Source organism: Dermacentor variabilis, chromosome 1, assembly GCF_050947875.1.
Source record: "Dermacentor variabilis isolate Ectoservices chromosome 1, ASM5094787v1, whole genome shotgun sequence".
Lineage (NCBI taxonomy): Eukaryota > Metazoa > Arthropoda > Arachnida > Ixodida > Ixodidae > Dermacentor > Dermacentor variabilis.
Genome location: NC_134568.1, coordinates 148,488,353 through 148,515,614, shown reverse-complemented (window position 1 = coordinate 148,515,614; position 27,262 = coordinate 148,488,353). Strand labels below are relative to the sequence as shown.

Here is a 27,262-nt window from a genome sequence, read left to right as displayed (position 1 = left end):
GGTCCTGAATATTTGGCTGCGCATGTTCAAGAAAAAAAAAAAAAAAGATTTTGCGCTCACCACTGCACTGTTCTTGCTCAAATTTTGCAGAATGGTCGCACTTTGGTGTTGACTTTGTTTAGTATTTCGTTTAGTAGTTATTCCACTGTGTGGAAAGTCTGTTTTTAAGTTCTGAGATAACAGACATGCGCATTACCCCTTAAGATTAATACATAAAATTTCTCGTATAACTTGCGATAATCTTGACTTTAAAATTGTCATTATGTACAGAGGAAAGTGTTGAAAATCTGCGGGCTTAGTTTAACGCACTGCTGCTACTCGATAGAGCGGTCAATGCTTAACTTGCTCGCTAGATTTAGCGGGCTATGTCAGTGAGCAAAACCGGAAGCCGTCCAGGGCCTATGTTTGTAAACAGTGAAAGGGTCTATAAACACACTATCTTCCTTACTGCGGTCGTTCTCTCGTTGCAGCGCACGCAAAAAGCATCTCCTGTTGCCCCCAACGACGAACGTTTTTCTCATCAATGCTGAAGTCCTGCCCGGCTTGAACGTTTGACGATGCCTCTGCAGCTAGCACAACTTTTCGTTTGAAAGCGGCATTATAGTGGCATCGCCTGTTTGGTGCCATTATGATAATGTGACGCCACATGGCGGTACGGCACAGGTCAAAATGACGGCATCGTACGTGTGCTTCAGTTGGATATTGGTGCTGCTAGTAGTGACTGCGATACTGACTTTCCTAGATGGTGCTAGCTATGTACCACATTCATCATTTTCTGTTAAAAACTGGCACATTTTTAAAAATCCTTGAATGTAAGCCAACCCTAGAGTTTGGTGTATGAATGTTAAAGAAAAGCTATCATCCTAGATTCGAATAAATACAGTATAAAGATGCTGGGTTGCTGCCGGACGAGGATGGTTGTTCCACAGAAGCTTAGTGCACTCTGGGGTCATTTCACGTCTTCGTCAGTTAGTCGAGCAGTTAAGCATCAGCAAAAGCTGGTCACAAGCGACAACTGCTCGCCTTGTTTTCCCCCTGTTGCTGTCATAGCTTCGTCGCATTTGCGCGATCATCCATTCACGTTGTCGATAGGAAAACTCTTTTTCTCCACGCAGACATTTCTGGGAGTTCGTTTGATTTCTTCATACTGCTCCAAGCACTTCAAGCATTTCAACTAAGGTGGCATGGCGTCTCTCATCATTAGCTGTAGTTTGTCACAAGGCATTGTGAGAGTGAACCACTGACTTTCACTTTCACTCTCGCATGGTTACTGTGGCAACAAAAAAAGTTTGTCAGCGCAAAGGTGTCCCGTTTCTTTCCCGTGCTCCTTGGAAGTGGTCTAAAATTAGAAACGGCGGAGAGAAAAGCATATCATGTGCTTGTTGTGTTGTTCCTTGCTGCCGTCGTGAGCGGAGAGGGGTAGCGAAATGCAGCCGTCGCTCCAATGCTGCCACCAGCTATTTCGATCAATGCTGCCCAACGGCATTTGAAGGAAACTACTTTTCATGTGTTGCATCCCTGTGTGATTTTAGTAAAGAATATAAGCAGACTTTCTTATCGCCAGAAGGGGGCTCCAAACTTTTTTCTTCTTAGTTTTAGCTGACGCCCTCGAAAATGGCTTCTCATATGTCGCTGTACCTTTTCTTTTTCACCAAAATGTTTGCTGTACAAAAGCATGTAGGTAATGAAAAATAGGTATGTTTGGAAATCCCTACATTTGGTGCTAGCCTGGTATGCTTTCTGTATTATGGGTAATGGGAAAATTCCAAACAAGACCCGATTGCTGAACTGAAGAGTAGCAGATGATTGCGGCACAAACACCCCAGCTCTCCCCAGACATACGCCAGCACCACATTGTTGGTAAATTTGAAGTGGGTCTATATGCCCAAAATTTTGTTTGTTGTTGCTGATGGTCAGTTATAGCAGTGCCCATTAAAAGTGGACATAGTATGTATAATACAGGTAGACCAAACTAAGTGAGAGGAATGGTCTGTTATATCCAAAAATATGTTTATGCAGATCAGTTGTAGTGGGTGTGGACTGTCCACGCAAATTTACGAGCATTTGATGCTATTGAATAATTCATTTTTGCCAGGACCAGATGGATCTCTTTAATAAAGAGAACCAAATAACGAGATTTTGCTGATCTTTCACAACTGAGGGTGGTAACTTTTCAAGAGGCTAAACTTTGTGATATTTCTTTTATTTCTTTGCTTTGCCACTTTTGGCCCTTGTATGATAGATATGCTTTCTATTTTAAAATGTTTTGCAGTGTCCGTGTATTCAGGCGTGGTGTTGTAAAGAACATGGTTGGAATGCGAGGTCGAGAAAATGGCCAGAAGAAAGCAAGGAGGAAAAGGCTTCAGAGCAGTCGCATGAAGGTAAGTTGCTTTTTGTGCCCAGTGGCCAAGCACAGCAGGTGCACTGCCGAGATAAATGGTGCTTTGTACTTATGTACCACTTTTGCAGCAATTTATACTGTCCTAGATTGCTAGAAGCCGCAGTGAAACGCAGTATGTAGCATCATGTATAGAAACTTACTGTTGAGTATTTGAATTTTAAGGGAGTGTTTGGTTGTTGCACCTTCCAAGTATTGTGGATATGCTGGCAGGGTTGTACCATACTTTCTTTTGTTGTATTCCATGCTTCAATTGTCATGAAAATGTCGACAGATTTGTTTTTGTAAGAGTTTACAGGACCACATCACCCCAGTTTAGCTACTATCTCACCAACTGAATAACTTGGAGATTTTGTCTTCTAGCAGCTATATGTGTCAAATACATTCTACTAATCTTTGTGGTTATGGCTTTACAGCTATGTAGTCACATTCTAAATGTTAACCCGTGCAAGACAGTGGGGCCATCATGTCATTATTTCATATAGGTAACTAGATTGTCATTTTGAAATTCTTGTGGTGCTTAAATATGTCAAATACAGAAATATCGATAAAAATAATGAACAATTATTTCACTGATATGCTGGCTGTTCATCTCTACAAGAGATCAGAACTGTTATAAGGCAGTACTATTGAGAATGTGAGTGAACCTAAATTTTTAACCAATTGATACTGTAGTAAAAAGGATAAAAGTCATGGTTACAGCTATTGTCCCATGCAGCAGGACCACTAGGTAAGCAAATAATAAAATCAACATTGGAAAAAGTGTGCTGAATACAAGGATGATCTTGTTGATTTACATCACAAGGTATTTATCACTAGCATGTTATTATTGCTATAGCATGCCCCGCAGGGGCGTCTGCGTCAGCAGGCGTTTGGTGTGTTGCGACACCACGTACCCGAGCACAGGAGGGTTGGACCCTCCCGCGTGTAGCCGTGCGCGGCTTAGCCGTGTCTGGGGAAAGGGGGATCCTGGGGGTTGAGCTGATGCTGGGTGTTTGGACCTTTAAGGCCCCCCGGCGGAGGCAACACACCCCTTTGGCCTCTGCTTCACATAGACGGCACCCCCGGACTGACCCACCCGGGGGAAATCGGTAGTTGCCTTTTCCTGTCTCTCTCTCCCTCCAGCCTTCGTCTTTCTCTCACTTTTCATCTTTCCTGTCTTCTCCTTCCTTCCGCTTACTTCCAAATTTTCCAGGCAGCAAGGGTTAACCTTGTGTGATTAACCAACCTAGGTTATTTCATATTTGGTTATAGTGGTAATGTACAGCTGGCGTTTGCAGGCCGTGTTTCACAGGTCCTGCAACGTCCCCTTGTAGGACTCCACGGTGGGTGGCTGGCGTTACTGCCGAAATTACAATCTCTTATGGCTTCTTCTTTTCCCCCCTTACCTGATCGCTCCCTCAAGAGGGGGCGCACCGATGATGTTTTCGAATTTTTTGCCCGTCAAAAAGAAACTTTTCCTCGTTTCCATGTAGTGCACTCCGAAACACCAGACAAACCAGTGCGAGCAATCTCACCATTCCTCGTGTCCAAGTCTCTGACCCAAGTTCTTGGTACAGGTTACAAAGCATTCAGAATGGCAAGTGGTGATCTCTTCTTGGAGCTCCGCAACCTGAAGCAATATGAAAAGCTACCTAATCTAGTATCATTTGGCGACGCCAAAGTAACAGTAACACCGCATCGTACTATGAATACAACCCTTGGCGTAGTCTCCGATGATGATCTCTTGGAGCTGACTGAGGCTGAGCTCTTGGAGGGCTTCAGTGAGCAGAATGTCATCAACGTTAAGCGAATTAAGATGAGGCGTGATAATAAGGAAATTCAGACCAAACACCTGATTCTTTAAACTTTAAAAAAGTAAAATCCCAAGGTAGGAGAACCCGCCGACAGGCCAGAAGAGAAAGCTGGCAAAAGTATCTATCGAGTATTAACTCGTTTAGGGATGAGGCCAAAGCCTGGAACAGAGTTAATAGGATTAGAGGTAGGCAAACATACTCAGTCCCCCTGGTAAACACACAGGGCGATACACTGCAAGACCAGGCCAACTCACTTGGGGAGCACTTTGAGAGTGTATCAAGCTCAAATCATTATTCGCAATCCTTCCTAAAATATAAACAAATAGAAGAATGCAAGCCACTCATCAATAAATGCCGACAGAATGAACCGTACAATTGCCCTTTTAGTGCTGCCGAGTTGAAAGCTGCCTTGAGCGCATGCAAGAGTTCCGCACCAGGATCTGATAGAATCATGTATGAAATGCTCAAAAACTTACACAATGACACGCAACTTACACTACTCACACTTTTCAACACCATCTGGGATGCAGGGTACCTTCCAACCGCGTGGAAGGAAGCCATTGTAGTCCCTGTTTTGAAACAAGGCAAAGACCCTTCCTCAGTGGCAAGTTACCGCCCGATAGCCCTCACAAGTTGCATTTGTAAGGTGTTCGAAAAAATGATAAATCGGCGACTCATTCATTTTCTTGAACAGAGCAAAATGCTTGATCCTTATCAGTGCGGCTTCCGAGAAGGGCGCTCCACAACCGATCATCTCGTGCGTGTTGAAGGGAATATCCGGGACGCATTTATACATAAACAGTTCTTCCTATCGATATTTCTCGATATGGAAAAGGCGTATGACACAACGTGGCGTTACGGAATCTTAAGAGACCTGTCAGAAATGGGCATCCACGGTAATATGTTTAATATAATAAAAAGCTATCTGTCAAATCGTACCTTCCGGGTAAAAGTCGGCAATGCACTTTCACGTCCTTTTACGCAAGAAACGGGTGTACCCCAAGGAGGCGTGCTCAGCTGCACGCTATTTATCGTGAAGATGAACACGCTTCGTGCTTCACTACCACCCGCCATCTTTTACTCTGTCTACGTGGACGACATTCAAATAGCTTTCAAATCTTGTAACCTTGCAGTCTGCGAGAGACAGGTACAGCATGGTCTGAACAAAGTGTCAATGTGGGCAGACAAGAATGGGTTTAAGATCAATCCTAACAAAAGCTCTTGTGTTCTTTTTACAAGAAAGAGAGGACTTATCCCAGATCCTTGCATAGAACTGCGTGGACAACAGATACCTGTAAACAAAGAACACAAATTTCTAGGTGTCATACTTGACTACAGACTCACCTTCTTCCCCCACATTAAACATCTCAAAGTAAAGTGTCTAAAAACAATGAACATAATCAAACTTCTATCCCAGACTACGTGGGGTAGTGACAGGAAGTGCTTAATGAATCTCTATAAAAGCCTGATTCGATCACGACTAGACTATGGCGCCGTGATTTACCACTCTGCCGCCCCGAGCGCACTAAGGATGCTAGACCCAGTCCACCATCTAGGAATCCGACTGGCCACTGGCGCTTTCAGAACGAGTCTCATACAAAGTTTATATGTAGAATCAAATGAGTGGTCACTTCATCTGCAGAGAACATACATCAGCCATACATATTTTCTGAAAGTCCACTCAAACCCCCAACATCCCTGTTTTAGTACCATTAATGACATGACATGTGCTACACTCTTTCGCAATCGTCCGTCCGTAAGACAGCCTTTCTCGCTGCGTGTGAGGGAGCTTAGCGAAGAAATGCACGTTCCACTCCTCGAGCTTCGCCTAATGCATCCAGCCAAGCTGCTACCTCCTTGGGAGTGGCAGCTCATACAATGTGATATATCGTTCGTGGAAGTCACAAAGCATGCCCCAGAGATTGAAATCAAGATGCATTTCCGGGAACTCCAGCACAAATACTCCTGCACGGAGTTCTACACAGACGCATCAAAGTCACACGACGGGGTATTCTATGCAGCCGTCGGTCCATCCTTCTCGGAATCCGACGTACTGCACCCGGAAACTAGTATCTTTACGGCCGAGGCCTACGCACTGCTGTCGGCTGTAAAGTATATAAAGAAATCAAAACTCGAGAAATCAGTTATATATACGGACTCCCTAAGTGCTGTGAAGGCCTTAATGTCATTTTCTAAGCACAAAAACCCAGTCATCAACGAACTCTATTCCGTCCTATGTAAAACGTATATATGTAACCAGCATGTCATCATATGCTGGGTGCCCGGTCATAGGGGCATCGAAGGCAATGTTCTGGCGGACCAGATGGCCACATCAATTGCATCGTATTCTGTAAATCCTACCGCAGCAGTCCCTGTCACAGATCTGAGGCCCTACTTGCGCAGAAAACTGCGGAACTACTGGCAACGCTCGTGGGACATGGAAACAAATAATAAACTGCATGTAATAAAGCCACAATTAGCTTTCTGGCCTCCTGTAACAAAATCCCGCCGGACAGATGTCCTATTCTGCCGTCTAAGAATAGGACACACTTTTGGCACACATAACTTCTTACTCACGGGAAACGAGCCTCCAACCTGTGGTAGATGCGGGGAGAGGCTGACCGTCCTCCACGTCCTACTGGAGTGTCGGGAAGCCGAACCCGAAAGAAAAAAACATTTTCCCTTAGCATACAGGCACCACATCCCCTTTCATCCTGGTATGTTACTTGGTCCAGAACCACTCTTTGACACCAACGCCATCTTAGCTTTTTTGAAAGATGTTGTGTTGCATGTTATTAGCCCCACACGTTCGTAGCACTTCCTCTCTTCAGAGGATGCCGCTGCGATAATTATTTTGAATAGCACATGCCTCTAGGCCCTTGTGGTTCAAGGGCTCTGGCGAGGCAGTAGTGCTGTAAGCAATTTAACGTCTCGAATATTTTAAACAATGCATCATTCTTTTACGATGGATTTTAATCTTCACAGTCTTCGTCATTAGTCATTGTCATAATTTTATAGCACGTAGATTTTACGCACTTTACAGCGACTATTTTTAGGCCACTTTACAGCCAAGTCACATCTTCCATACTACATCGTTAACACCACCATTTGTCATGGCGCTCTTTGGCCAAATCTGGCCCTTGCGCCACAAAACACCACACATCATCATCATCACCTGATTCTTACTTTTGGCACAAGTGTTCTGCCCGAGTCCATCGAGGCCGGCTATATCAAGCTCCGTGTTCGTCCATATGTCCCAAATCCCTTGCGTTGCTTCAAGTGCCAGCGTTTCGGTCACAGTTCACAGAGCTGTCGAGGCCGCCAAACATGCGCGAAATGCAGTGCTCATGAGCACACCTCTGAAACTTGTGAAAACTCTCTCCATTGTGTAAACTGTGAAGGGGAGCACGCTGCATACTCGCGATCGTGCCCATCGTGGAAGAAAGAAAAGGAAATAGTTACAATTAAAGTAAAAGAAAACATAAGTTTCAAAGAGGCACGCAGGCGGGTATCCTTCCTGCCAAAGAACACCTTTGCCGAAGTGGCGCGTCAGGGGGCAGCGCCACAACGGTCTCCGGCGGCTGTCCGACCCACACTCAGTGAGCCGGCAGTGATGCTATCCGCCCCCCCGGCGTATGCAGCTAGTGCTGCTACGCCAACCCAGCAGATGGGGCCATCTACCTCCGGGCAGGTGACCTCAAAGGCCTCATCCAACGTGCCGAGGCCTTCACGCCAAACAAAGCGCTCGGAAGAGCGCGTCTCCAGCGCCTCGCAAGAGGCGATGGACACAACCACGAGCAAGACGGCGCCACCAGCGCCTAAGGAGCGGCGAGGCGGTCTCGATCGCTCCAAAAGAGACAAAACTCCCGTCACGGCGCCAGAAAAAGGCCCGTGAACCAATATCAGTCTCTTAAACACACAGCACCCTACACATATAGCATAATGGATACACAAATACTACAATGGAATGTGCGAGGACTTCTACATAACCTCAACGACATTAAAGAGCTCCTACATGAATATAGACCAAATGTGCTGTGTGTTCAGGAAACGCACCTCAATCATACGCAAACTAATTTTCTCCGACAGTACGCTATTTTTCGTAAAGACCGTGATGACACTGTCGTGTCGTCCGGAGGTGTGGCCATTATAGTTGCCAAAAGTGTTGCTTGCCGGGAATTAAGACTTCGTACGCCCCTAGAGGCAGTTGCTGTCCGAGGAGTGTTGTTTAACAAATTAGTCACGGTTAGTTCCATATACATTCCTCCGAATTACCATCTTCACAAAACAGAATTTCAAAACTATATAGATGAACTTCCGGAACCTTACATAGTTGCCGGCGACTTCAACGCACATAACACTCTGTGGGGAGATTCTCGTTGCGATGCGAGAGGTCGCCTAATTGAAAACTTCCTCTCCTCCTCAGGAGCATGCATAATTAACAAGAAAGAGCCGACGTACTACAGTGTGGCACATAACACGTACTCATCAATAGACTTAAGTATAGTATCGAGTACACTAATTCCGTATATTGAGTGGAGTGTTCTGAAGAACTGCTTTGGGAGCGACCACTTTCCAATTATTTTAAACCTAACGAAACAGGATGCATGCTCGCCACATTTTCCGCAATGGAACATTAACTCAGCCAACTGGGAATTGTTCCAAGAGTTGACGTATTTAGGCGATGATAACATTGCTGGTTTTAATATAGACGACGCTGTGGCATATATAACAGGTTTTATTATTGACGCTGCAACTAAATGTATCAAGCAAACTAACGGTTTGGCAAGCAAACGTCGCATCTCATGGTGGAACGACGAATGTCGGAAAGCACGAAAAAATCAAAATAAGGCCTGGAGATTGCTTCGAAATTGTCCAACCGCTGAAAACCTTATTAAATTCAAACAAGCCAAGTCACAAGGTCGGAGAACACGTCGACGAGCAAAGAGAGAAAGCTGGGATAGGTACATCTCCAGTATAAATTCACACACTGATGAAACAAGAGTATGGAATAGGGTAAATAAGTTAACAGGCCAGGAGTCACATCCCCTACCGTTAGTAAGTAGCCAAGGTGACAGCCTGGAAAATCAGGTGGATTCTCTAGGCGACCACTTTCAATATATCTCCAGTGCATCGCACTATACAGAAACATTTCTAAGACACAAAGAACGCGAGGAGCGGCATCCCCTAAACCGCAAAGGCTCATCGAGTGATGCTTACAATTGTCCATTTACTTTGGCGGAACTTAAGGCGTCTCTGGCTTCTTGCAACCACTCGGCGCCAGGTGGCGATCGTATCATGTACGAAATGATTAGGCACCTACACCCTGAAGCTCTGGAAACACTTCTATCTCTTTTTAATACCATGTGGGCGGCGGGGTACATTCCATCTTCCTGGAAGCAAGCTATAGTTATTCCCATACTCAAACAAGGGAAAGATCCGGCCTTAGCCAGCAGCTACAGGCCAATAGCGTTAACAAGCTGTCTGTGCAAAGCTTTTGAAAAAATGGTAAACCGGCGCTTAATCAGCTTCTTAGAGAGCAACAATAAACTAGACCCCCTTCAATGCGGTTTCCGAGAGGGAAGGTCAACAATAGACCACCTTGTCCGCATTGAGGCGAACATTAGAGATGCGTTCATTCATAAACAGTTTTTACTTTCAGTGTTTCTGGACCTAGAGAAAGCGTACGACACGACGTGGCGATACGGGATCCTCCGCGATCTTTCCGCGATGGGTGTCCGTGGGAACATGTTAAACACAGTTGAAAGCTATCTCTCTAACCGCACTTTTCGCGTAAAGGTTGGTAATGTCTTATCGAAATCATTCACCCAAGAAACTGGTGTTCCGCAAGGAGGCGTACTTAGTTGCACACTTTTTATTGTCAAAATGAACAGCCTACATACAGTCGTTCCACGGACAATGTTTTATTCCGTTTATGTTGACGACGTACAAGTTAGTTACAAATCTTGCAATATTGCTGTCTGCGAACGACAAGTGCAGCTTGGGGTAAACAAATTGTCTAAATGGGCAGATGAGAACGGCTTCAAAATAAACACTCAAAAAAGTACCTGCGTACTCTTCTCAAACAAGAGGGGGGTAGCACCACTGCCTAGTATTATGATCAAGGGAGACCACCTCTCTGTGAGCAGTCAGCATAAATTCCTGGGAATCACTTTAGATTCAAAGCTCACGTTTATTCCCCATATTCAAAATCTGAAAATAAAATGTCTGAAAACAATGAACCTCCTCAAGCTTCTGTCACGCACTACATGGGGTAGTGATCGAAAGTGTCTATTAAACTTATACAACAGTCTTGTCCGCTCCCGCCTTGATTACGGAGCAATAATTTATAACTCTGCAACACCAAGTGCATTAAAAATCCTAGACCCCGTCCACCATCTGGGTATCCGTCTCGCGACGGGCGCTTTCAGAACAAGTCCAATCCAGAGCCTCTACGCTGAGTCAAATCAGTGGTCACTTCATCTACAACGGTCATATAGCAGTTTCACATACTTCCTGAGAGTACAAGCGAACAATGAACACCCTTGTTATTCAACCACAAACAATATCACCGCTGCTACGCTCTTCCATAACCGGCCTGCAATGAGAAAGCCGTTTGCTTTGCGTGTGAGGAACCTAATTGAGGAAATGGGTGTTCCCATCCTTGAACAGTGTCCTATGACTCAAGCGAAACTGTTACCGCCATGGCAGTGGCAGATCATAGACTGTGATATGTCGTTTGTAGATGTCGGGAAACATGCGCCAGAGGCACATATTAAAATGCATTTTTTAGAACTCCAGTATAAGTACTCTTGCACTGAGTTTTACACGGACGCTTCCAAGTCGGATGCAGGGGTTTCTTACGCAGCCACCGGCCCATCCTTTTCAGAATCCGGCGCACTGCACCCGGAAACTAGTATATTTACGGCAGAAGCCCAAGCACTGTTGTCGACAGTGAAGCATATAATGAAATCAAAACTTCGAAAAACAGTCATATATACAGACTCTCTAAGCGTCGTAAAAGCCCTGAATTCACTCTCTAAACACAAGAACCCTGTACTTGTTGAGCTCTACTCCGTTTTGTGTAGAGCATGCATATCTAACCAGCATATCATTATATGCTGGGTACCTGGCCATAGAGGTATTGAGGGAAATGTTCTAGCAGACCAAATGGCCAGATCAATTACATCGCAAGCTACTCTTACCGCTGGGGTCCCTGCTACTGATCTGAAGCCTCTCTTACGAAGAAAACTACGGAACCACTGGCAACGCCTGTGGGACGCGGAAACAAATAATAAGCTCCACGTGATAAAACCACAATTAGGATTCTGGCCCTCTGTAGCGAAATCACGCCGAACGGATGTCCTGTTCTGTCGTCTCAGAATAGGACACACGTTTGGCACCCATAATTTTCTACTCACCGGAAGTGACCCTCCAACCTGTGGTAGATGTGGGGATAGGCTTACCGTCCTCCATGTCCTCCTGGAGTGCCGGAAAGCCGAAGCGGAGAGAAAGAAACATTTTCCTCTTGCATACCATTACCACATTCCTCTTCACCCGGCTATGTTTCTTGGCAGAGAGCCCCTTTTTAATTGCAAGGCAGTCCTCAATTTCTTAAATGACGTTGTCCTACATGTTATAAGCCCATTACATTCGTAGAGCATCCTCGTTCCAGAGGATGCCGCTACGATAATTGTGTTGCATAGCACATGCCTCCAGACCCTTGCGTTTCAAGGGCTCTAAGGAGGCAGTAGTGCTCCAGCCAATCTTATAACCTTATATATTTTTACACATCGTATCATTCTTTTTAAATGCATCTTAATGTTCATAGCACACATCATACGCCATCGCCATAATCTTATTATACAGATTTTACGTACTTTAGAGCAACTACACTTTAAGGCCCCTTTACAGCCACATCGCCCAATTTCATGGAAATCATTAAGTATATTGCAAACCCATTATCATCGACATGGCGCTCTTTGGCCATACATGGCCCTTGCGCCATTAAAAATCAAACATTCATTCATTGCTATAGCATGCACGTAAATCACTGCAAAACTGTGATTTTATGCTTGTCCAGTAACTGCTTATGCAGTAGTCAATACAGTGTCCAGCATTCACTGCAAGCAACGTGCACACTGTGTTTGCTAATTTGCTTCCATGTTGCATCAGTTTGAGTTGCACTGCGGTGCATCGCACTTCAGTCCTCCTTTTCCAAGATGATGCCACTGGGTATCTGCGTTATTGTAGCTGCTATAATTATATAGCATGTTTTTTTTTTTGTAGCTGCACCAAATTTTTTAAAATTGCCTGCAGCAGATAGCACAAATCTAACCCTTGATCTAAATTATTCAATGAGGCATAACTTCTACAAAAAATGAAAATGCTTATTTGAATAATTAACATATTACACGAATTATATTTTTAACTAATTACTGTATGGCACATATTTCAATTTACAACTTGTGTAGCTAGTAAGTATGCAAGGCATATAGACCTAGAACGAATTGTGAGGATGGCACAAGTTTTGATATATGTGCTGTCAAACTTGCAATAAAGAATGCACTGTTGTTCTACTTACTTTTTTATGAAAACACTGTTTTATGGATGGAAGCACAAAAGTAACTGGAATGCCAATGCATTTTGTCAGACATATTAAAGATTAAAATATTCAAACTAGTGTAGTCCTCAGAATTCGTTTCAAGTTGATATGCCTTGCAAACTCAACGGCTATAATTCGTTGATTGGAATACATGCTGTAAATTAATTAACCAAAAAGTTAATTAGCAGAGCTTTGCTAATTACTAAATTTAGCATTTTGATTTCTTGAAGTAATGGCCATCTCATTGAGTAATATAAATCAAGGGTTAGAAATATGTTATCAGCCCAAGCAATATTTAAGAATTTGGTGCAGCTAAAGAAAAATACCCTGTATGTATTAATATACCTGATGCTGACACATCTGTTTGTTACCATGAGAAATTGCTGCTTGTTTAAAGGGGTTCTGCAAAACTCCTTTAACATGGGGTCTCTACATTTGTGTGTGGTTCACCACACCTCAGCTGACGATTCTGTGATGCTAAAGTGCACCCTGCACAATGATCCTCGATTGCAGCGTAGTGTAGGCTAGATGGCACGGCGCAGGGAGCATCAGTGCCTACTGGTGGGACAAGGTGGTGCTGCCAAGGTGCGCATCATCTTGCAGATGACACTTGCTAGGGTGATGTTTGCTGGTGCATATTGGAAGTTCCCTGAGTGTATGTAAGAGCTCCCTGCTTTTTTACACAGTGTTTCTATATTGTAACTGGAATAGTCTGGAACATCCCATCAGGATGCTTTGCAGCTGGTGTTATGACAGTATGGAGACATAAAGCATGTACCATTTGGGAGCAGGCATAGCACACACACACAGACATGCACGCACATGTTCACACGTGTTTATGCACAAACTAGAAAGTTGTTCACAGAAAAATTGGCTGCACAGCAGTGTTGCAAACCATTTTCCTTTTTTTTTTCCCAAGAAAAACCTTTGAGACCCCATGTGGCATTTAATTTTACCCAATGTTTGACCTTACACCAAATTTAGTTCACCTGCATTACTCTGCAAGCTGTTTTGCCATGAAAGTGAACAATACAGCACGAAACATCAAAATGTGCTGATTAAATTATCTTTCCATCGGAACAAATTCGGTCTATTCAATAAGGGGGCATTGATTTTATGAGTTACTCACAGCTGCAAAAATATCTTGAAATTAATAATTTAATTTTGAGGAATATTTGTAAATGAAAATTTAGAACCAGTGGCACTGCCTTGTCCTTATGTGGCATCTGAAATATTTATTCTGAATTGCATTTTTACATTCACATTAATATCTGTATTGGTTGCGGCAGAATACTATTGTTTGCATCAAGAATAATAGAAGACTCATGTGGATCACAGATGTAACAGCATTTTGTTGTCATTAATTGCAGGAATGTCTGAGCCATTGAGATAACATCTATTCCAGTTCGATTGCTACATTTAGTTGTGAAAGGAAAGTATTGTCCAAGATTGATGTTTTGTGGTACGTTCTCAAAGCCATTATTTTCGTGACATTGGAAAAAAAAAACTTCAAGAAGCTCTACATCTGTATCAAGATGTAGAGCTACGACACTACAGAGCACTCAAATGAAGACTTTGCTTGGAGGGTGATAACCGTATAGTTGGAAACACTGCCACCTGCACCATTAGGTTAAGCAGATGATGCAGCCTGTATGTTGGCGTTTGACTAAAAAGTGCATGCTATGCGCTGTGCTGGCACTGTTGGCACTGCCTCAATTTTTCTAGCATTCATATCATGAGTCATGCTTGAACCATGCAGACCTTTGGTGAATAAGTCATGCCATACCATGTACAGCAGAATGCTGTAAGGAACACCTGAACGAAATATTACTAATTTGCATGCAACAGTGAATTTAAAATGTCACAGTGACGATCACTTATGCTTTTTTTGTGGCTTCTTTTATTATCGCCACCCTTCAAATGTCCCAGCGGTGCTGTGGGGATGTTCTATGACTTTTGATTGTTTGTATTTATTTGAGCACTCTGGCGCATTGAGACTGTTGTTTCCTGTGCTTTTGTCATTTATTTATTTATTTACAAAATACTGCAGGCCCATGCGGGCCCAAGTAGGAGTGGTAAAATTACTAAAAGTAATCATACATGTATTCAGAAGAAAAACAAAACACTCACAACTCTATTGCAAAATTAACAGATAAAAATTAATCAGATCAATTCAGTAAGTGCTGTTTAACAATGATAATGGTAGTGCATTCCATTCTTCACTTGTATGGGGGGTAAAGGAAAATTTGAAGGCATTAGTTCCTGTTAAAGAGTTAAAGATTCAGAGTGGTGATGTCTGGTTTGTCTTGTGGTAATGGTCCAGCATATGGAGCAGGATGGATCAAGAGTTTATTTTTGAGTAGAAAAAGAAATTCAGTTCTTAGAATTTTCAGCTGTAACTGTAATGTCTGTATACGATGATCTTGATAGTTGTTGGTGAGTCAATTATACGGTACTTGGAAAAAAATAAACCTAACTGCTTTCCGCTGAATCATTTCCCGTGCATTAATATTGTGTTTATTATGTGGACCCCAGACGGGGGGTGTCTGTGTATTCCATTTTTGGCCTAATGAGTGATCTGTATGCATGAAGTTTAGCTTTGGACTTGTGCTTGGGGGGCTGTGGGTGGAAAAATAATTTTTGCAAGGTAACTAGTTTTTTGCTATTAGTTTTCTTCAAAGCTGTTGTTTATGACAAACCAGTGGAGCCTTTCCTCGTTGCTCAAGGGCTCCTTGAATTAACATTCTGCTCAGCTCCATCAACTGATTGAATTGGCAGCCATTGAAGCTGTCCACGTAGCAGTGCCCACATAGCAGTGCCCAAATGTGCAGAATGATGCACATTTGCTAAAGGAGGACTTGGGCATGGTAGGTGTTTTCGTGCAAGGACCAGCCTGGGAGTGAACGCACCCTCTTTAAAAATTCCAGGTAGAAGATGGCACTGTTGCAGGGTCTCGGGAAAAAAACAACTGTTGAGATAAAGAATGGACTGAATGTGGCCATACTGAGTATAAGAGGGTAAATGATAGCAGTATTTTCATGTAGCTTTGGGATTTTAGATATCTTTAGTTGTGACAAATGACTATGGCTTCTATGTGCATAGTTATTATGAGTTTCAGACTGCTGTTTTCAGTGAACAACTTAGAATTATTTGCTGGAGTGTTTTACTTTTTTTACTTATCTCTTTGCTAGCTACCAAAAAGATTGTATGCAGGCTGGTTAGGATTGGGGCCACTAAAATTAAGACAGAACTCCTATTGTTTTTCTTTCAATTTTTCATGTCTGGTACTGGTCATTTTGTTAGATTTTAAATATGAGATATTTATATTGGACCATGAGTCTAGTCCTAGCACAGCGCCTTGTATAGGTTTGGTATCACTGAGTTAAAACCAGCTGTGTGCAAATGCATTGTGGTGTCATGGCCATGCAGTACATTGGAATGGGATTCTTGGTCTGTCATAACTCTATATTTGGTATTTCATACTGTGCAAGTGCATGACATTTCTCATAGGGGGCTAAATTCACAAATCCATTTTCAACTGAATTCTTCTCATTTACAGTGCAGCCTTTCATGACACTTTGCCACTGGTTTCTATTTTTAAAAAGAAATTAAAGAAAATAAGTTCAGTAAGAATTTGATAAAGTCATTCAAATTATTTGTAGTTTCATGTCTGTACTATGTTGCTGTAACAGACAGCAAGTGGGACTGCACTGTAGCATCTGTAGGGCTTCGATGTTTTAAGCATTTTCTGTTGTGTGTATTTTGTAACTGTAGATAGTAGCATGTTTTCTATGGGCTGTATTACAGTTTTGTATCAGTGGGCTAGTCTTGTAGACAAGTAGCCCCTACTTAATTTGGTCAGAAAATTACTTTAGTACATACTACAGTTAAACCGGGATATAACAAACTATCTTAACTTTCTTTAGCCCCTTGTCCATAGAACACCATGTACTTAGAACCTCAATACAGTCAAACGCCTTTAAGATGAAGCTTTAGCTCGGGCCCAACTTCGACGCAGCCTATTCAAATACATGTAAAACATAAAGATGCTTTTCTGAAATAACCTCTGGACCGATTTTAATGAAATTAATTGCATTTGAGAGAGAAAGTTAAATTCTAGTGACTGCTGGAAGTGGAATTTCGATTTAGGGCCTGAATTTTATTGAAAGAATTTTCAGAAATTTGAAAGTTCGAAAAACATAGAAACACAAAGTTCACAAATTAATAGCTCTCTGTCAAGAACAGATATTGCGGTTCTGTGAATGGCATCCATTAGATTACTCAAAGCGGACAAATTCTACATGTCAATTTATGTATTACGTGAATTTGTTGCGTTGTGTACAAGGGTTCTGCAAAAGCTGTATTTACACATTGCTAAATTTTTTTGAGATTCATGTGTAACATATGAATTTCGTCCGCTTTAGATGTGCTATCAGATGCAATTCACAGAAGCATGATATGATTTTTGCTTGCTGAGTTACAGAGTTGTTAACTAGATAGTTTCGTTTTCTGAAAATGTTCTATTTTTGCCAATTAAAAAAAAATTGACGACCGAAATCGAAAATTCGAAACCATCCGTCACTAGATTTTAAGTGCCTCTTTTAAACTTGACAAACCACGTCAAATTCCGTGCAGTGGTTGCCGAGTAAAACGAATTCTCCTTTTACATATGTTTAGGTAGGAGCACCTGAGCTAAATCGTCACTTACAGCGCATACATAGACGGACAAAAAACGACGACGAAGACAAGCGATTGTCTTCGTCATCGTTTTTTGTCCCTCGTCCATGTATGCGCTGTAAGTGACGATTGATACCATGGAATACCAACTAGCCCGTACCCAAACCTTGCCTGAGCTAAAGCTTCTGCTTAAATGAAGTGCTTGGGACCTCCAAAATTCTTCATTATACAGGTTGTTTTTGCTGTGAAGCTCACACACCATACCACTCACAATAGCAGGGAAGAAGTTTGGGCGTGTTGGTGGGATGCATTCAGACCGGGATACATAGCGCAAAAATTACACAGGGACAAGCAGAACACAGGACGAGCGCTAACGAACGACGAACGCGTTGTGTTCGTTGTTGTGTAGCGCTCGTCCTGTGTTCTGCTTGTCCCTGTGCAATTTTTGCGCTATGTATCCCGGTCTGAATGCACTCACAATAGAGCTGGTGAAGCATATTTACCAACAGAAGACTTTATTTAACATGAATTTAAGAGCGACAAAGTGAAAGAAGTCATTACTTTTTGTGACACTGTGTCTGGCGGAATGTGCAACTGCAGCCAAACATATTGCCTCAACGTTTACGGCATGCTCCGCGGTTGAATGTGGTCGTGACGCAACGTAAAGCTGCATAGTATCAAATCCTGCTCCGACCTCCCTTGCTGTCAAAATTCTTGGTTCATTTATTGGCTCTTGATCACTATTGCTTTCATTGACAGTGATGTCCTTTCTGCCCCAGATGGCTTTGAAGACATTGTCAGTTGCTAGTTACAATTGCATCATCATGTTGTGGTCAAATGAAACTTATTCGTCAGCCACCGCACCCACTGCGAAGTTGCAAGCAGCGTATGACTTGAGTGATTCATGGAACAATGAAGCAGAAACGTAACACTTGCTGACATCAGCATGCACCTCAAGTGCGCCACTAGTTCTGCCATTAGCTTCAGTGCAGAGCACAGCCCAGCGGCATGCACATGCCGAGGGCATTGGTGGCACTACTACGTAGCGGTCATTGTGAATAAAGAAGTCGGCCATTGGAGACACCTAAGTTCCTTGATTGTTGTGTTCATATCATTCAAGGAACTTAGGTGTCTCCAATGGCCAAAATAAGCATATACAGTGCTAAAAAGCGGGCATGTCCTGTGCTACCGGGGCTTAGCGGAGAGAAGAGACCTAGGAGTCATATTCCTGATTAATAAGGATATAGCTGGTAACATACAGGAATTCTATAGCATTAACGAGAGGGTGGCAGGTCTTGTTGTGAAACTTAATAAGAGGTACAAAATGAAGGTTGTACAGGTCTATGCCCCTACATCCAGTCATGATGACCAGGAAGTCGAAAGCTTCTTTGAAGACGTGGAATCGGTGATGGGTAGAGTGAAAACAAAATACACTATACTGATGGGCGACTTCAATGCCAAGGTAGGCAAGAAGCAGGCTGGAGACAAGGCAGTAGGAGAATATGGCATAGACACTAGGAATAGCAGGGGAGAGTTATTAGTAGAGTTTGCGGAACAGAAATGCGGATAATGAATACCTTCTTCCGCAATCAGGATAGACGAAAGTGGACGTGGAGGAGCCCGAACAGCGAGACTAGAAATGAAATAGACTTCATACTCTGCGCTAACCCTGGCATCATACAAGATGTGGACGTGCTCTGCAAGGTGCGCTGCAGTGACTATAGGATGGTAAGAACTCGAATTAGCCTAGACCTGAGGAGGGAACGGAAGAAACTGTACATAAGAAGCCAATCAATGAGGTAGCGGTAAGACGGAAAATAGAGGAATTCCAGATCAAGCTACAGAACAGGCTTTAACTCAGGAAGAGGACCTTAGTGTTGAAGCAATGAACGACAATCTTGTGGGCATCATTAAGGAGTGTGCAATAGAAGTTGGTGATAATTCCGTTAGACAGGATACCAGTAAGCTATCGCAGGAGACGAAAGATCTGATCTAGAAACGCCAATGTATGAAAGCCTCTAACCTTACAGCTAGAATAGAGCTGGCAGAACTTTCGAAGTTAATCAACAAGTGTAAGACAGCTGACATAAGGAAGTATAATATGGATAGAATTGAACATGCCCTCAGGAATGGAGGAAGCCTAAAAGCAGTGAAGAAGAAACTAGAAATAGGCAAGAATTAGATGTATGCGTTAAGAGACAAAGCCGGCAATATCATTACTAATATGGATGAGATCGTTCAAGTGGCATACAGCACCAGTGGCACCCACGACAATAATGGAAGAGAGAATAGTCTAGAGGAATTTGAAATCCCACAAGTAACGCCGGAAGAAGTAGAGAAAGCCTTGGCAGCTATGAAAAGGGGGAAGGCAGCTGGGGAGGATCAGGTAACAGCAGATTTGTTGAAGGATGGTGGGCAGATAGTTCTAGAGAAACTGGCCACCCTGTATACGCAATGCCTCATGACTTCAAGCGTACCGGAATCTTGGAAGAACGCTAACATAATCCTAATCCATAAGAAAGGGGATGCCAAAGACTTGAAAAATTATAGACCGATCAGCGTACTGTCCGTTGCCTACAAAGTATTTACTAAGGTAATTGCAAATAGAATCAGGAACACTTTAGACTTCCGTCAACCAAAGGACCAGGCAGGATTCCGTAAAGGCTACTCAACAATAGACCATATTCACACTATCAATCAGGTGATAGAGAAATGTACGGAATATAACCAACCCCTGTATATAGCTTTCATTGATTACGAGAAAGCATTTGATTCAGTCGAAACCTTAGCAGTCATGGAGGCATTGCGGAATCAGGGTATAGACGAGCCGTATGTAAATATACTGAAAGATATCTATAGCCTCTCCACAGCCACCGTAGTCCTCCATAAAGAAAGCAACAAAATCCCAATAAAGAAAGGCATCAGGCAGGGAGATACGATCTCTCCAATGCTATTCACAGCATGTTTACAGGAGGTATTCAGAGACCTGGATTGGGAAGAATTGGGGATAAGAGTTAATGGAGAATACCTTAGTAACTTGCGATTCGCTGATGATATTGCCTTGCTTAGTAACTCGGGGGACCAACTGCAATGCATGCTCACTGACCTGGAGAGGCAAAGCCGAAGGGTGGGTCTAAAAATTAATCTGCAGAAAACTAAAGTAATGTTTAACAGTCTCGGAAGAGAAGAGCAGTTTACGATAGGTAGTGAGGCACTGGAAGTGCTAAGGGAATACATCTACTTAGGGCAGGTAGTGACTGCGGATCCAGATCATGAGACTGAAATAATCAAAAGAATAAAAATGGGCTGGGGTGCGTTTGGCAGGCATTCTAGATCATGAACAGCAGGTTGCCATTATCGCTCAAGAGAAAAGTATAGAACAGCTGTGTCTTACCAGTACTCACGTACGGGGCAGAAACCTGGAGGCTTACGAAAAGAGTTCTACTTAAATTGAGAACGACGCAACGAGCTATGGAAAGAAGAATGATAGGTGTAACGTTAAAGGGAAGCTGAAGAGTCTGTCGAATTCAATAAGACGCTCATATACGGATGCGGGAACCTTATAAACCATTAAGGTAAAATTTGGGGGGGATTTTTCACTTAGGAGCGACGCAATCGTCGGTTAAAATTGCACTGTAGCTCCGCCCCCCGTCGAGCGCCGCGCGCTGCTGCTGACGCTGACGATGCGAGCGGAGACCGGAAACCGCGGCGTAGTGACGTCAACACTGGTGTTCCGCTCCTTCGCAGTCTCCGCGACCGTGCCTGACCGGGCTTATTTCTGAGTGCGTGCCGTCCTAATCTGCTTCGCTCGACCCTACATTTCCTTGTTTGTGTGTATATAGGAGTGGTAGTTGATGTGCGCAGCATCAATTGAACTTGTAGGCCGATCATGCTGCCGTTCTGTGCAGCCTACGCTTGCACGAACACCAGCGGCCGCGACGATGTTTCGATGTTCCATTAGTTCCTGCAAGACAAGAAGCTTTCAGCTAAGTGGGAGGCTGCTGTGAAGCGAAACAACTTCAAGCGCTCAAAAACAACAGTGTTGTGCTCTAACCACTTCCGTGACGATTACTACTGGAGTTTATCAATAATGCGTGCTTTGGGTTCATCTAAAAAAAAAAAAAAAAGGCACCCTGAACGGAAGGTGCGTGTTTATCTCCCACCCTTGACGCAGGTTTCATCGCCAAGTGCTGCGAATTTTCTATTCGCACATGTGTTGTGAAACAGCCTGCATGCAGATACCATAACGCAGTGCAAGCGTAAAGTTTACATGTGTTGGAAAGCCTGCTTACGCCAGGACGCTGCGCTCCCCCTTCTCTCGCACGCATAGAGAAACCGACCATCTCACGTAGCTGACGGAATTCGCCGGTTACGAGTAGCGTGCGGATGGCGTGCTGATGAAGGTTCTATACTACACGTGCTACAACAGCCGGTAAACTTTTCCCGCGTTTAAACCATCTGTGTAGATTGCCGACAGCTTTGGGGCAGCGCACAAATGCCGAAGATTGCATCACTGCTTACGTTCTACGAGGAGGCATGCAGGAACATAACACTACAGTTGTTTGCCCGGAAACGTACCCACTGGAACGCTGAATGCAGCTTAGCAAAAAACATACTCGCCAAAGAACACTTCCAACACAAGGAGATGCTAACACTTCGCCTTCGTTCACGTGGAAAGCAGTGCTTGCACCAGCATTTTTTGCTTCTTGGAGAGGCCGGCTCTTCGCACTCGGCTCGTCCATGTAGGGAGTAAAGTATAAACCCCTTACAAGGGATCTTGCATGCGACAGCGACAGCGCGACAAGCGAGGCGGTGTCTGTCGCGTTCACTCGTCGCTTGCAAGCCGAACTCCACACAAGCAACGGCTTTGAGCGATGACTTCCCGGTATGAGGGCAGCAATATATGCGCCGAAGCTAGCGTGACGGATGCTTTATCAATTTAAGTTGATGTATTTTACTGAAGAAGGAGCATAAAATATTTCTGAAGGTCTTGCACTAGGTTCTTATTTTTTCATGTGTAAAATTCAATAGTTTGCTCATTCTGTGCGACAAACAGTAGTATTTGAGTTATATACATCCAGTTTCGGCTTCGCACTATTGGCTAGTCGCTCATAGCATTTGCGGGCGACGAGCGACGAGTTCTAGATTTCTAGAAACGAGCGATCGAGCGACAACACCGAGCGATCTGTTCAAGCGACGGTCCGTTTTGTCGCTCGAAGCCATCGTCCGTCCCCGTCGCGCGCAAAATCGCTCTCGTGGAGTTTGGACTTAACGCCGAACCGGCCGAACTCCTCAGGGAAACGCAAGTTCTCGAAATTTTCCATGACCGTCTCAGCAAAACACCGCCAAACTACCTTGAACCGTGCTTCGTGTGTAGCGGCAGCAGTCGGTCCGGACGAACGCCATTGTTGACGTCACGAGGCGCCCGACGAATCACAGGCGAAAACGAGGCGTGCAAGCTGGGCGTGTCTGCTGCTGCACTTTTCGTCGAAATAAAATATGTTTGCGCTTTCTTTCGCTCAATTTCGATGCGATATTCGAATTCAGAGGGTTGAAAACCACGACGTACTGCTCTTCACTCATTTTTTCTGGAAAAGCTTTCAGCTTCCCTTTAAGGGATAAGAAAAGAGCAGATTGGGTGAGGGAACAAATGCGAGTTAATGATATCTTAGTTGAAATCAAGAAAAAGAAATGGGGGCATGGGCTGGACATGTAATGAGGAGGGAAGATAACCGATTGTCATTAAGGGTTACGGACTAGATTCCAAGGGAAGGGAAGCGTAGCAGAGGGCGGCAGAAAGTTAGGTGGGCGGATGAGATTAAGAAGTTTGCAGGGACAACATGGCCACAATTAGTACATGACCGGGGTAGTTGGAGAAGTATGGGAGAGGCCTTTGCCCTGCAGTGGGCGTAATCAGGCTGATGATGATGATGAAGAAGAAGTTCCTTCATTGTACAGGCAAATTTGTTGTTGTGGTCTTTGTCGTAAAGGCGTTCACAATATACATGAGAGAGAGGGATTCAAGCGGGACATAACTTTCGTTATGCAGCTTATGCATTGTAGAGGCATTCGACCGTACAGCGAAGTGTATTTATACACGATTTCAGTATAACAGAATTTCACTTCCGTCCCGAAGGGATATCGAGACAATAAATGGAAACTACCCAGGACACAGATACTCAAGCTATTGAATTATGAGCGTCTACTTGTGAATGCACCTCTCCAATCACACGCATGACCAAGAGGACGGCTGAAGCGGAGCAGCGTCATGTTCCATGCAAATGCAAAATGTGATAAGATCCTATTGGGTGCGAGTGAAAGCTTGTGAGGGTGAGCCAAGAAGGATGATAGCTTGATAAGTGCTGTCTTCCTGCACAAGCAAGAGGAAAGGGGGGGGAAGGGACCAAGCTGGCGGTAATGTGGTGAAGCGTGAGGGGAGGTGAGGGGAAAGAGGCGGGCAGGTTGGGGGCAGGTTGGCGTGCTTCTCCTTTTCAAGCGCTGCTGTGGCTGTGCATTGCTGTCAGTGAGTGCATGTGTAGCCTGCGCGCCCTATTTTAGAGATCTGATCTGTGTGCAAAGAGTGGGCATACTGAGATGGCGTGTCATAATGCGTGCTGTCCTCAGGGGCGTTTAACTGGAGATGTGTTGAAGCAAGAGGCACATGAAGAATTGTCTCCCTGCCGCAGGCGATTTTCATGATAGCGTCGTCCCACTGTGGGCAACACTATCAGCTGGCCAGGCGAAGTGGACACGACACCTTTGCTAGGCTTGCTTTGTACTGCAGATGTGACGACATCGTTGACACAGCAAGAAACCGTGTCTTTCATTGTCGATTCTAAAATTCAAGAAAATGACTTTTTTCTCATTATAACATCATCTTTCCAATTGCCTGATAATTAGAAAAATTTTACTGCCCCTTCCATGTAAGAAAAATTCATAGGCGACTGTATTTATTTGCATAAAAGATTGTATTTCAACAATATTTTAGTGTAATGAAGCACCTTGTTGATTTTACTGACTTCGTTATATTGAGGTTTAACTGTATAGGGATAAACTGCCACTTTTTGTTAAAATTTTTTACTTGGTTAAGTTACAAGCACATTGTATTGCCACATACAATGTGCTTCCAGTGTAACAATCTTACTTCTTTGTATACTTGATTGCTTGCCGCATACATTTTGTTCTTTTTCTCGTTTCTACATTGTTGCACTGTAGTTTCATGATGTTCCATCCCCTGAGCAATGTATGGGTAGGGGGGCCTTTGTCAGGCAGTTGCGTCTGCCTTTAGCCCCTATATCCCAGAAAATGTATTGTCTAAATAAAGCATTCAAACAAAAAAACATTGTACAGTTGTAACTGTTCTAGATAAGTTTTTCATGCATGTGAAGCTTTACGTTGTAGCTGTTGCTGATGTTCTTATTTGCCCTTTTTTCTTTTAGAACAATGCCAGCCATTCTGGCAAGTTGTCCAATGGCCTAGGCAGAAGCAAGGCTCACATTCACAATTGTAAGATCCCACATGATCCATTTGCCAGCGATGAGGAAGCTGTGAGTTCAAGTACTGGAGAGGGCAGCACTTTCTTGGATGCCTTCATACCACCTCTACGAGATTTTCATGGTGGCAACCATCCATTCCGTGATGAGGTGCTCTTCCCACCGCCTCCTCTGCCGAGGCCAAGGCCTGGGAGGCCCCCAAAAAAGCGCACGCTCCCAGTGCCACTCAAGCCAACCAAGCTCAAGTTGCGTGGTTCCCAACGGAGATTGATTTTTGGTGCTGCTGACACAGACTCGGAAGACTGTAGCAGTATGAGCAGCACCTGTACAACCAGTACTGGTAGTGCAACCAGCTCTAGCACCTCATCCAGCTCTGGTGCTACTAGCAGCACTAGCACCACAACCAGCACTGGCAGCTCAGATGTAGACTGCAACATCTCAGGCCGAGGATCACTGCGGTGGAAGGAGTTGCTTCGCAGTAGTGAGGCTGTCAGTGGTGAAAAGAGCCACTTCAGTGTACTGGCCAGACGCATTTCCATGGACGGAAAAGTGCAGTACCTCATAGACTGGGACAGTTGTGGGAGCAGAACATGATGGAAGGACGATCACATGACACTCTTCAGGACTTTCTTTCTTGACTGTGTGTTTGCTGGTGTGTGTGTGTGTGCGTGTGTGATACTTTCACGTGGTGGTGCATTGTGAAACTGGCCAAGAATTCCAAGGAGCTGGTTTGTTGAAGCACCGTTGTACAGGCAGCTGCTATGGACTGCTTGAGTTTTTCTTTTTCTTCTCTGTCTTCTTGAATGTTGCATTTTTTTAATGAGTTGTTAGATCTGCACATATATGTGAAAACAAGCCCTTAAAAAAATGAAATATGCAGAACTCATTGGTGAGGAGGTGCCCTCTGCTATTTCTCGGAACATATGGCAACAATTTGAAGTGGAGGTTGAGCATGTTTTATCACTCACGTTGCCTTTTCAAAGACTTCATATTGATTCCAGAGTTGTCTGTGTTTGGTATGTATCTGGTGACAGCAATGTAATGTGAACTGAATTTGGCTCTCTCTACAACTGCCAACATAAATAGAGGTTGCATTGTTTCTGCAAGTGCTAGCAACAGACACGCCAAGCAAGGTCTGCCAGCTATGGTATAGTTACGTGAACAACATTTTGTACATCATTTTCTACAGCTAGTTCCTAGATAAATTACAGGTTTGTAATAAAGACATATGAATCTACCAATTTTCTAATGTCTGCACAACTTAATACGTATTACCTGAGAAGACTTATTTCTCCTCAGTGTGATACAGGACCTGCCATGCTTTCTGGTATGTGAGCCAACCGCAACGTTAATGTCAATCAGTTAATGCTCGTGAGGCACCATATGTGTTTTACATCTGCTGAAACACTGCCATTTTGCTTTCTAGGGTTTATACATTTCTCCTAGTCTTATTTGCTTTTCTGGGGGAGGGGAAGGGAAACGAGTCATTGGCTAGCTTTCTTTTTTTTTTTTTTCAACTTGCTCTCCCAACACTTACTTTTTATTATTTTTTATCTTGCAGTGATTATTGATTTTTTTTTATTGCATATGTTTTTGTTCACATGCATGTGCTTGCTTATAATAGTTTCATATAGGATAATGCCAATTGGATGAACTTGACACTGTCGACAGTGTAGCAGTTAAAGGTTCAGTGAATTTCACAGTGTGGATTTAAAACCTCCTTCAGACTTCAGCACTTAGCCTAAAATGCCTTCTCTGCATTTCAGTATCTTACAGTGCACTTTTGTTTTTGGCTGTGGTACAATGTACTTAAGTGCTTTTCATTCGGTAGTGGGCCTTGCTAGCACTGCACATTAAGTATGAACCAAAGAGTAATGGACTCCATCAGATGTTTCTGGGTGTTTGCATCAAAGTGCTGTTATAGTGAAATAAAGTTATATTTACGAGTTGCTTGGCCTCTAATATTCTCATGAGGTGTCTTGATTGTTTTCACTGTGCTAGTGAGGGACTTGTTGTCTGGCTTGTCACTCTGATCATTATGGTGTGTGGTCAGCTTGATTATATTGAAAGAACCATTAAAGCCCACATAAACAAAACATTATTGTGGAACATAATTTTGTCAGTGCAGACGTTTCTTACCAGCTTAAAAATACTTCGTTTGTGCACACATTGACTCTGTATTTGCCGGAAGCAGATCTTTCCAGCAGGTAGATGGCATTGAGCATGTAACCTGTTGTCAAGTGACTTGGTATCATGGGTATCCACATAGTCTTCAGGTTTCATTGTGCTGGCA

At 43.6% G+C, this 27,262-nt stretch overlaps 1 protein-coding gene across 2 annotated transcripts in view; it reads left to right on the top strand.

The window, feature by feature from the left end:
* Window positions 1–26,919, top strand: part of Pcl (polycomb protein Pcl) — a 93,447-nt gene extending 66,528 nt beyond the window's left edge. For both annotated transcript variants that reach the window (XM_075697408.1, XM_075697403.1), the window contains 2 exons: window positions 2,273–2,381; window positions 24,916–26,919. In XM_075697408.1, coding sequence (XP_075553523.1) covers window positions 2,273–2,381; window positions 24,916–25,563 — 757 coding nt within the window. In that variant the 3' untranslated portion in view covers window positions 25,564–26,919. The remainder of the gene's footprint in view (window positions 1–2,272; window positions 2,382–24,915) is intronic.
* Window positions 26,920–27,262: the final 343 nt, after the last annotated feature.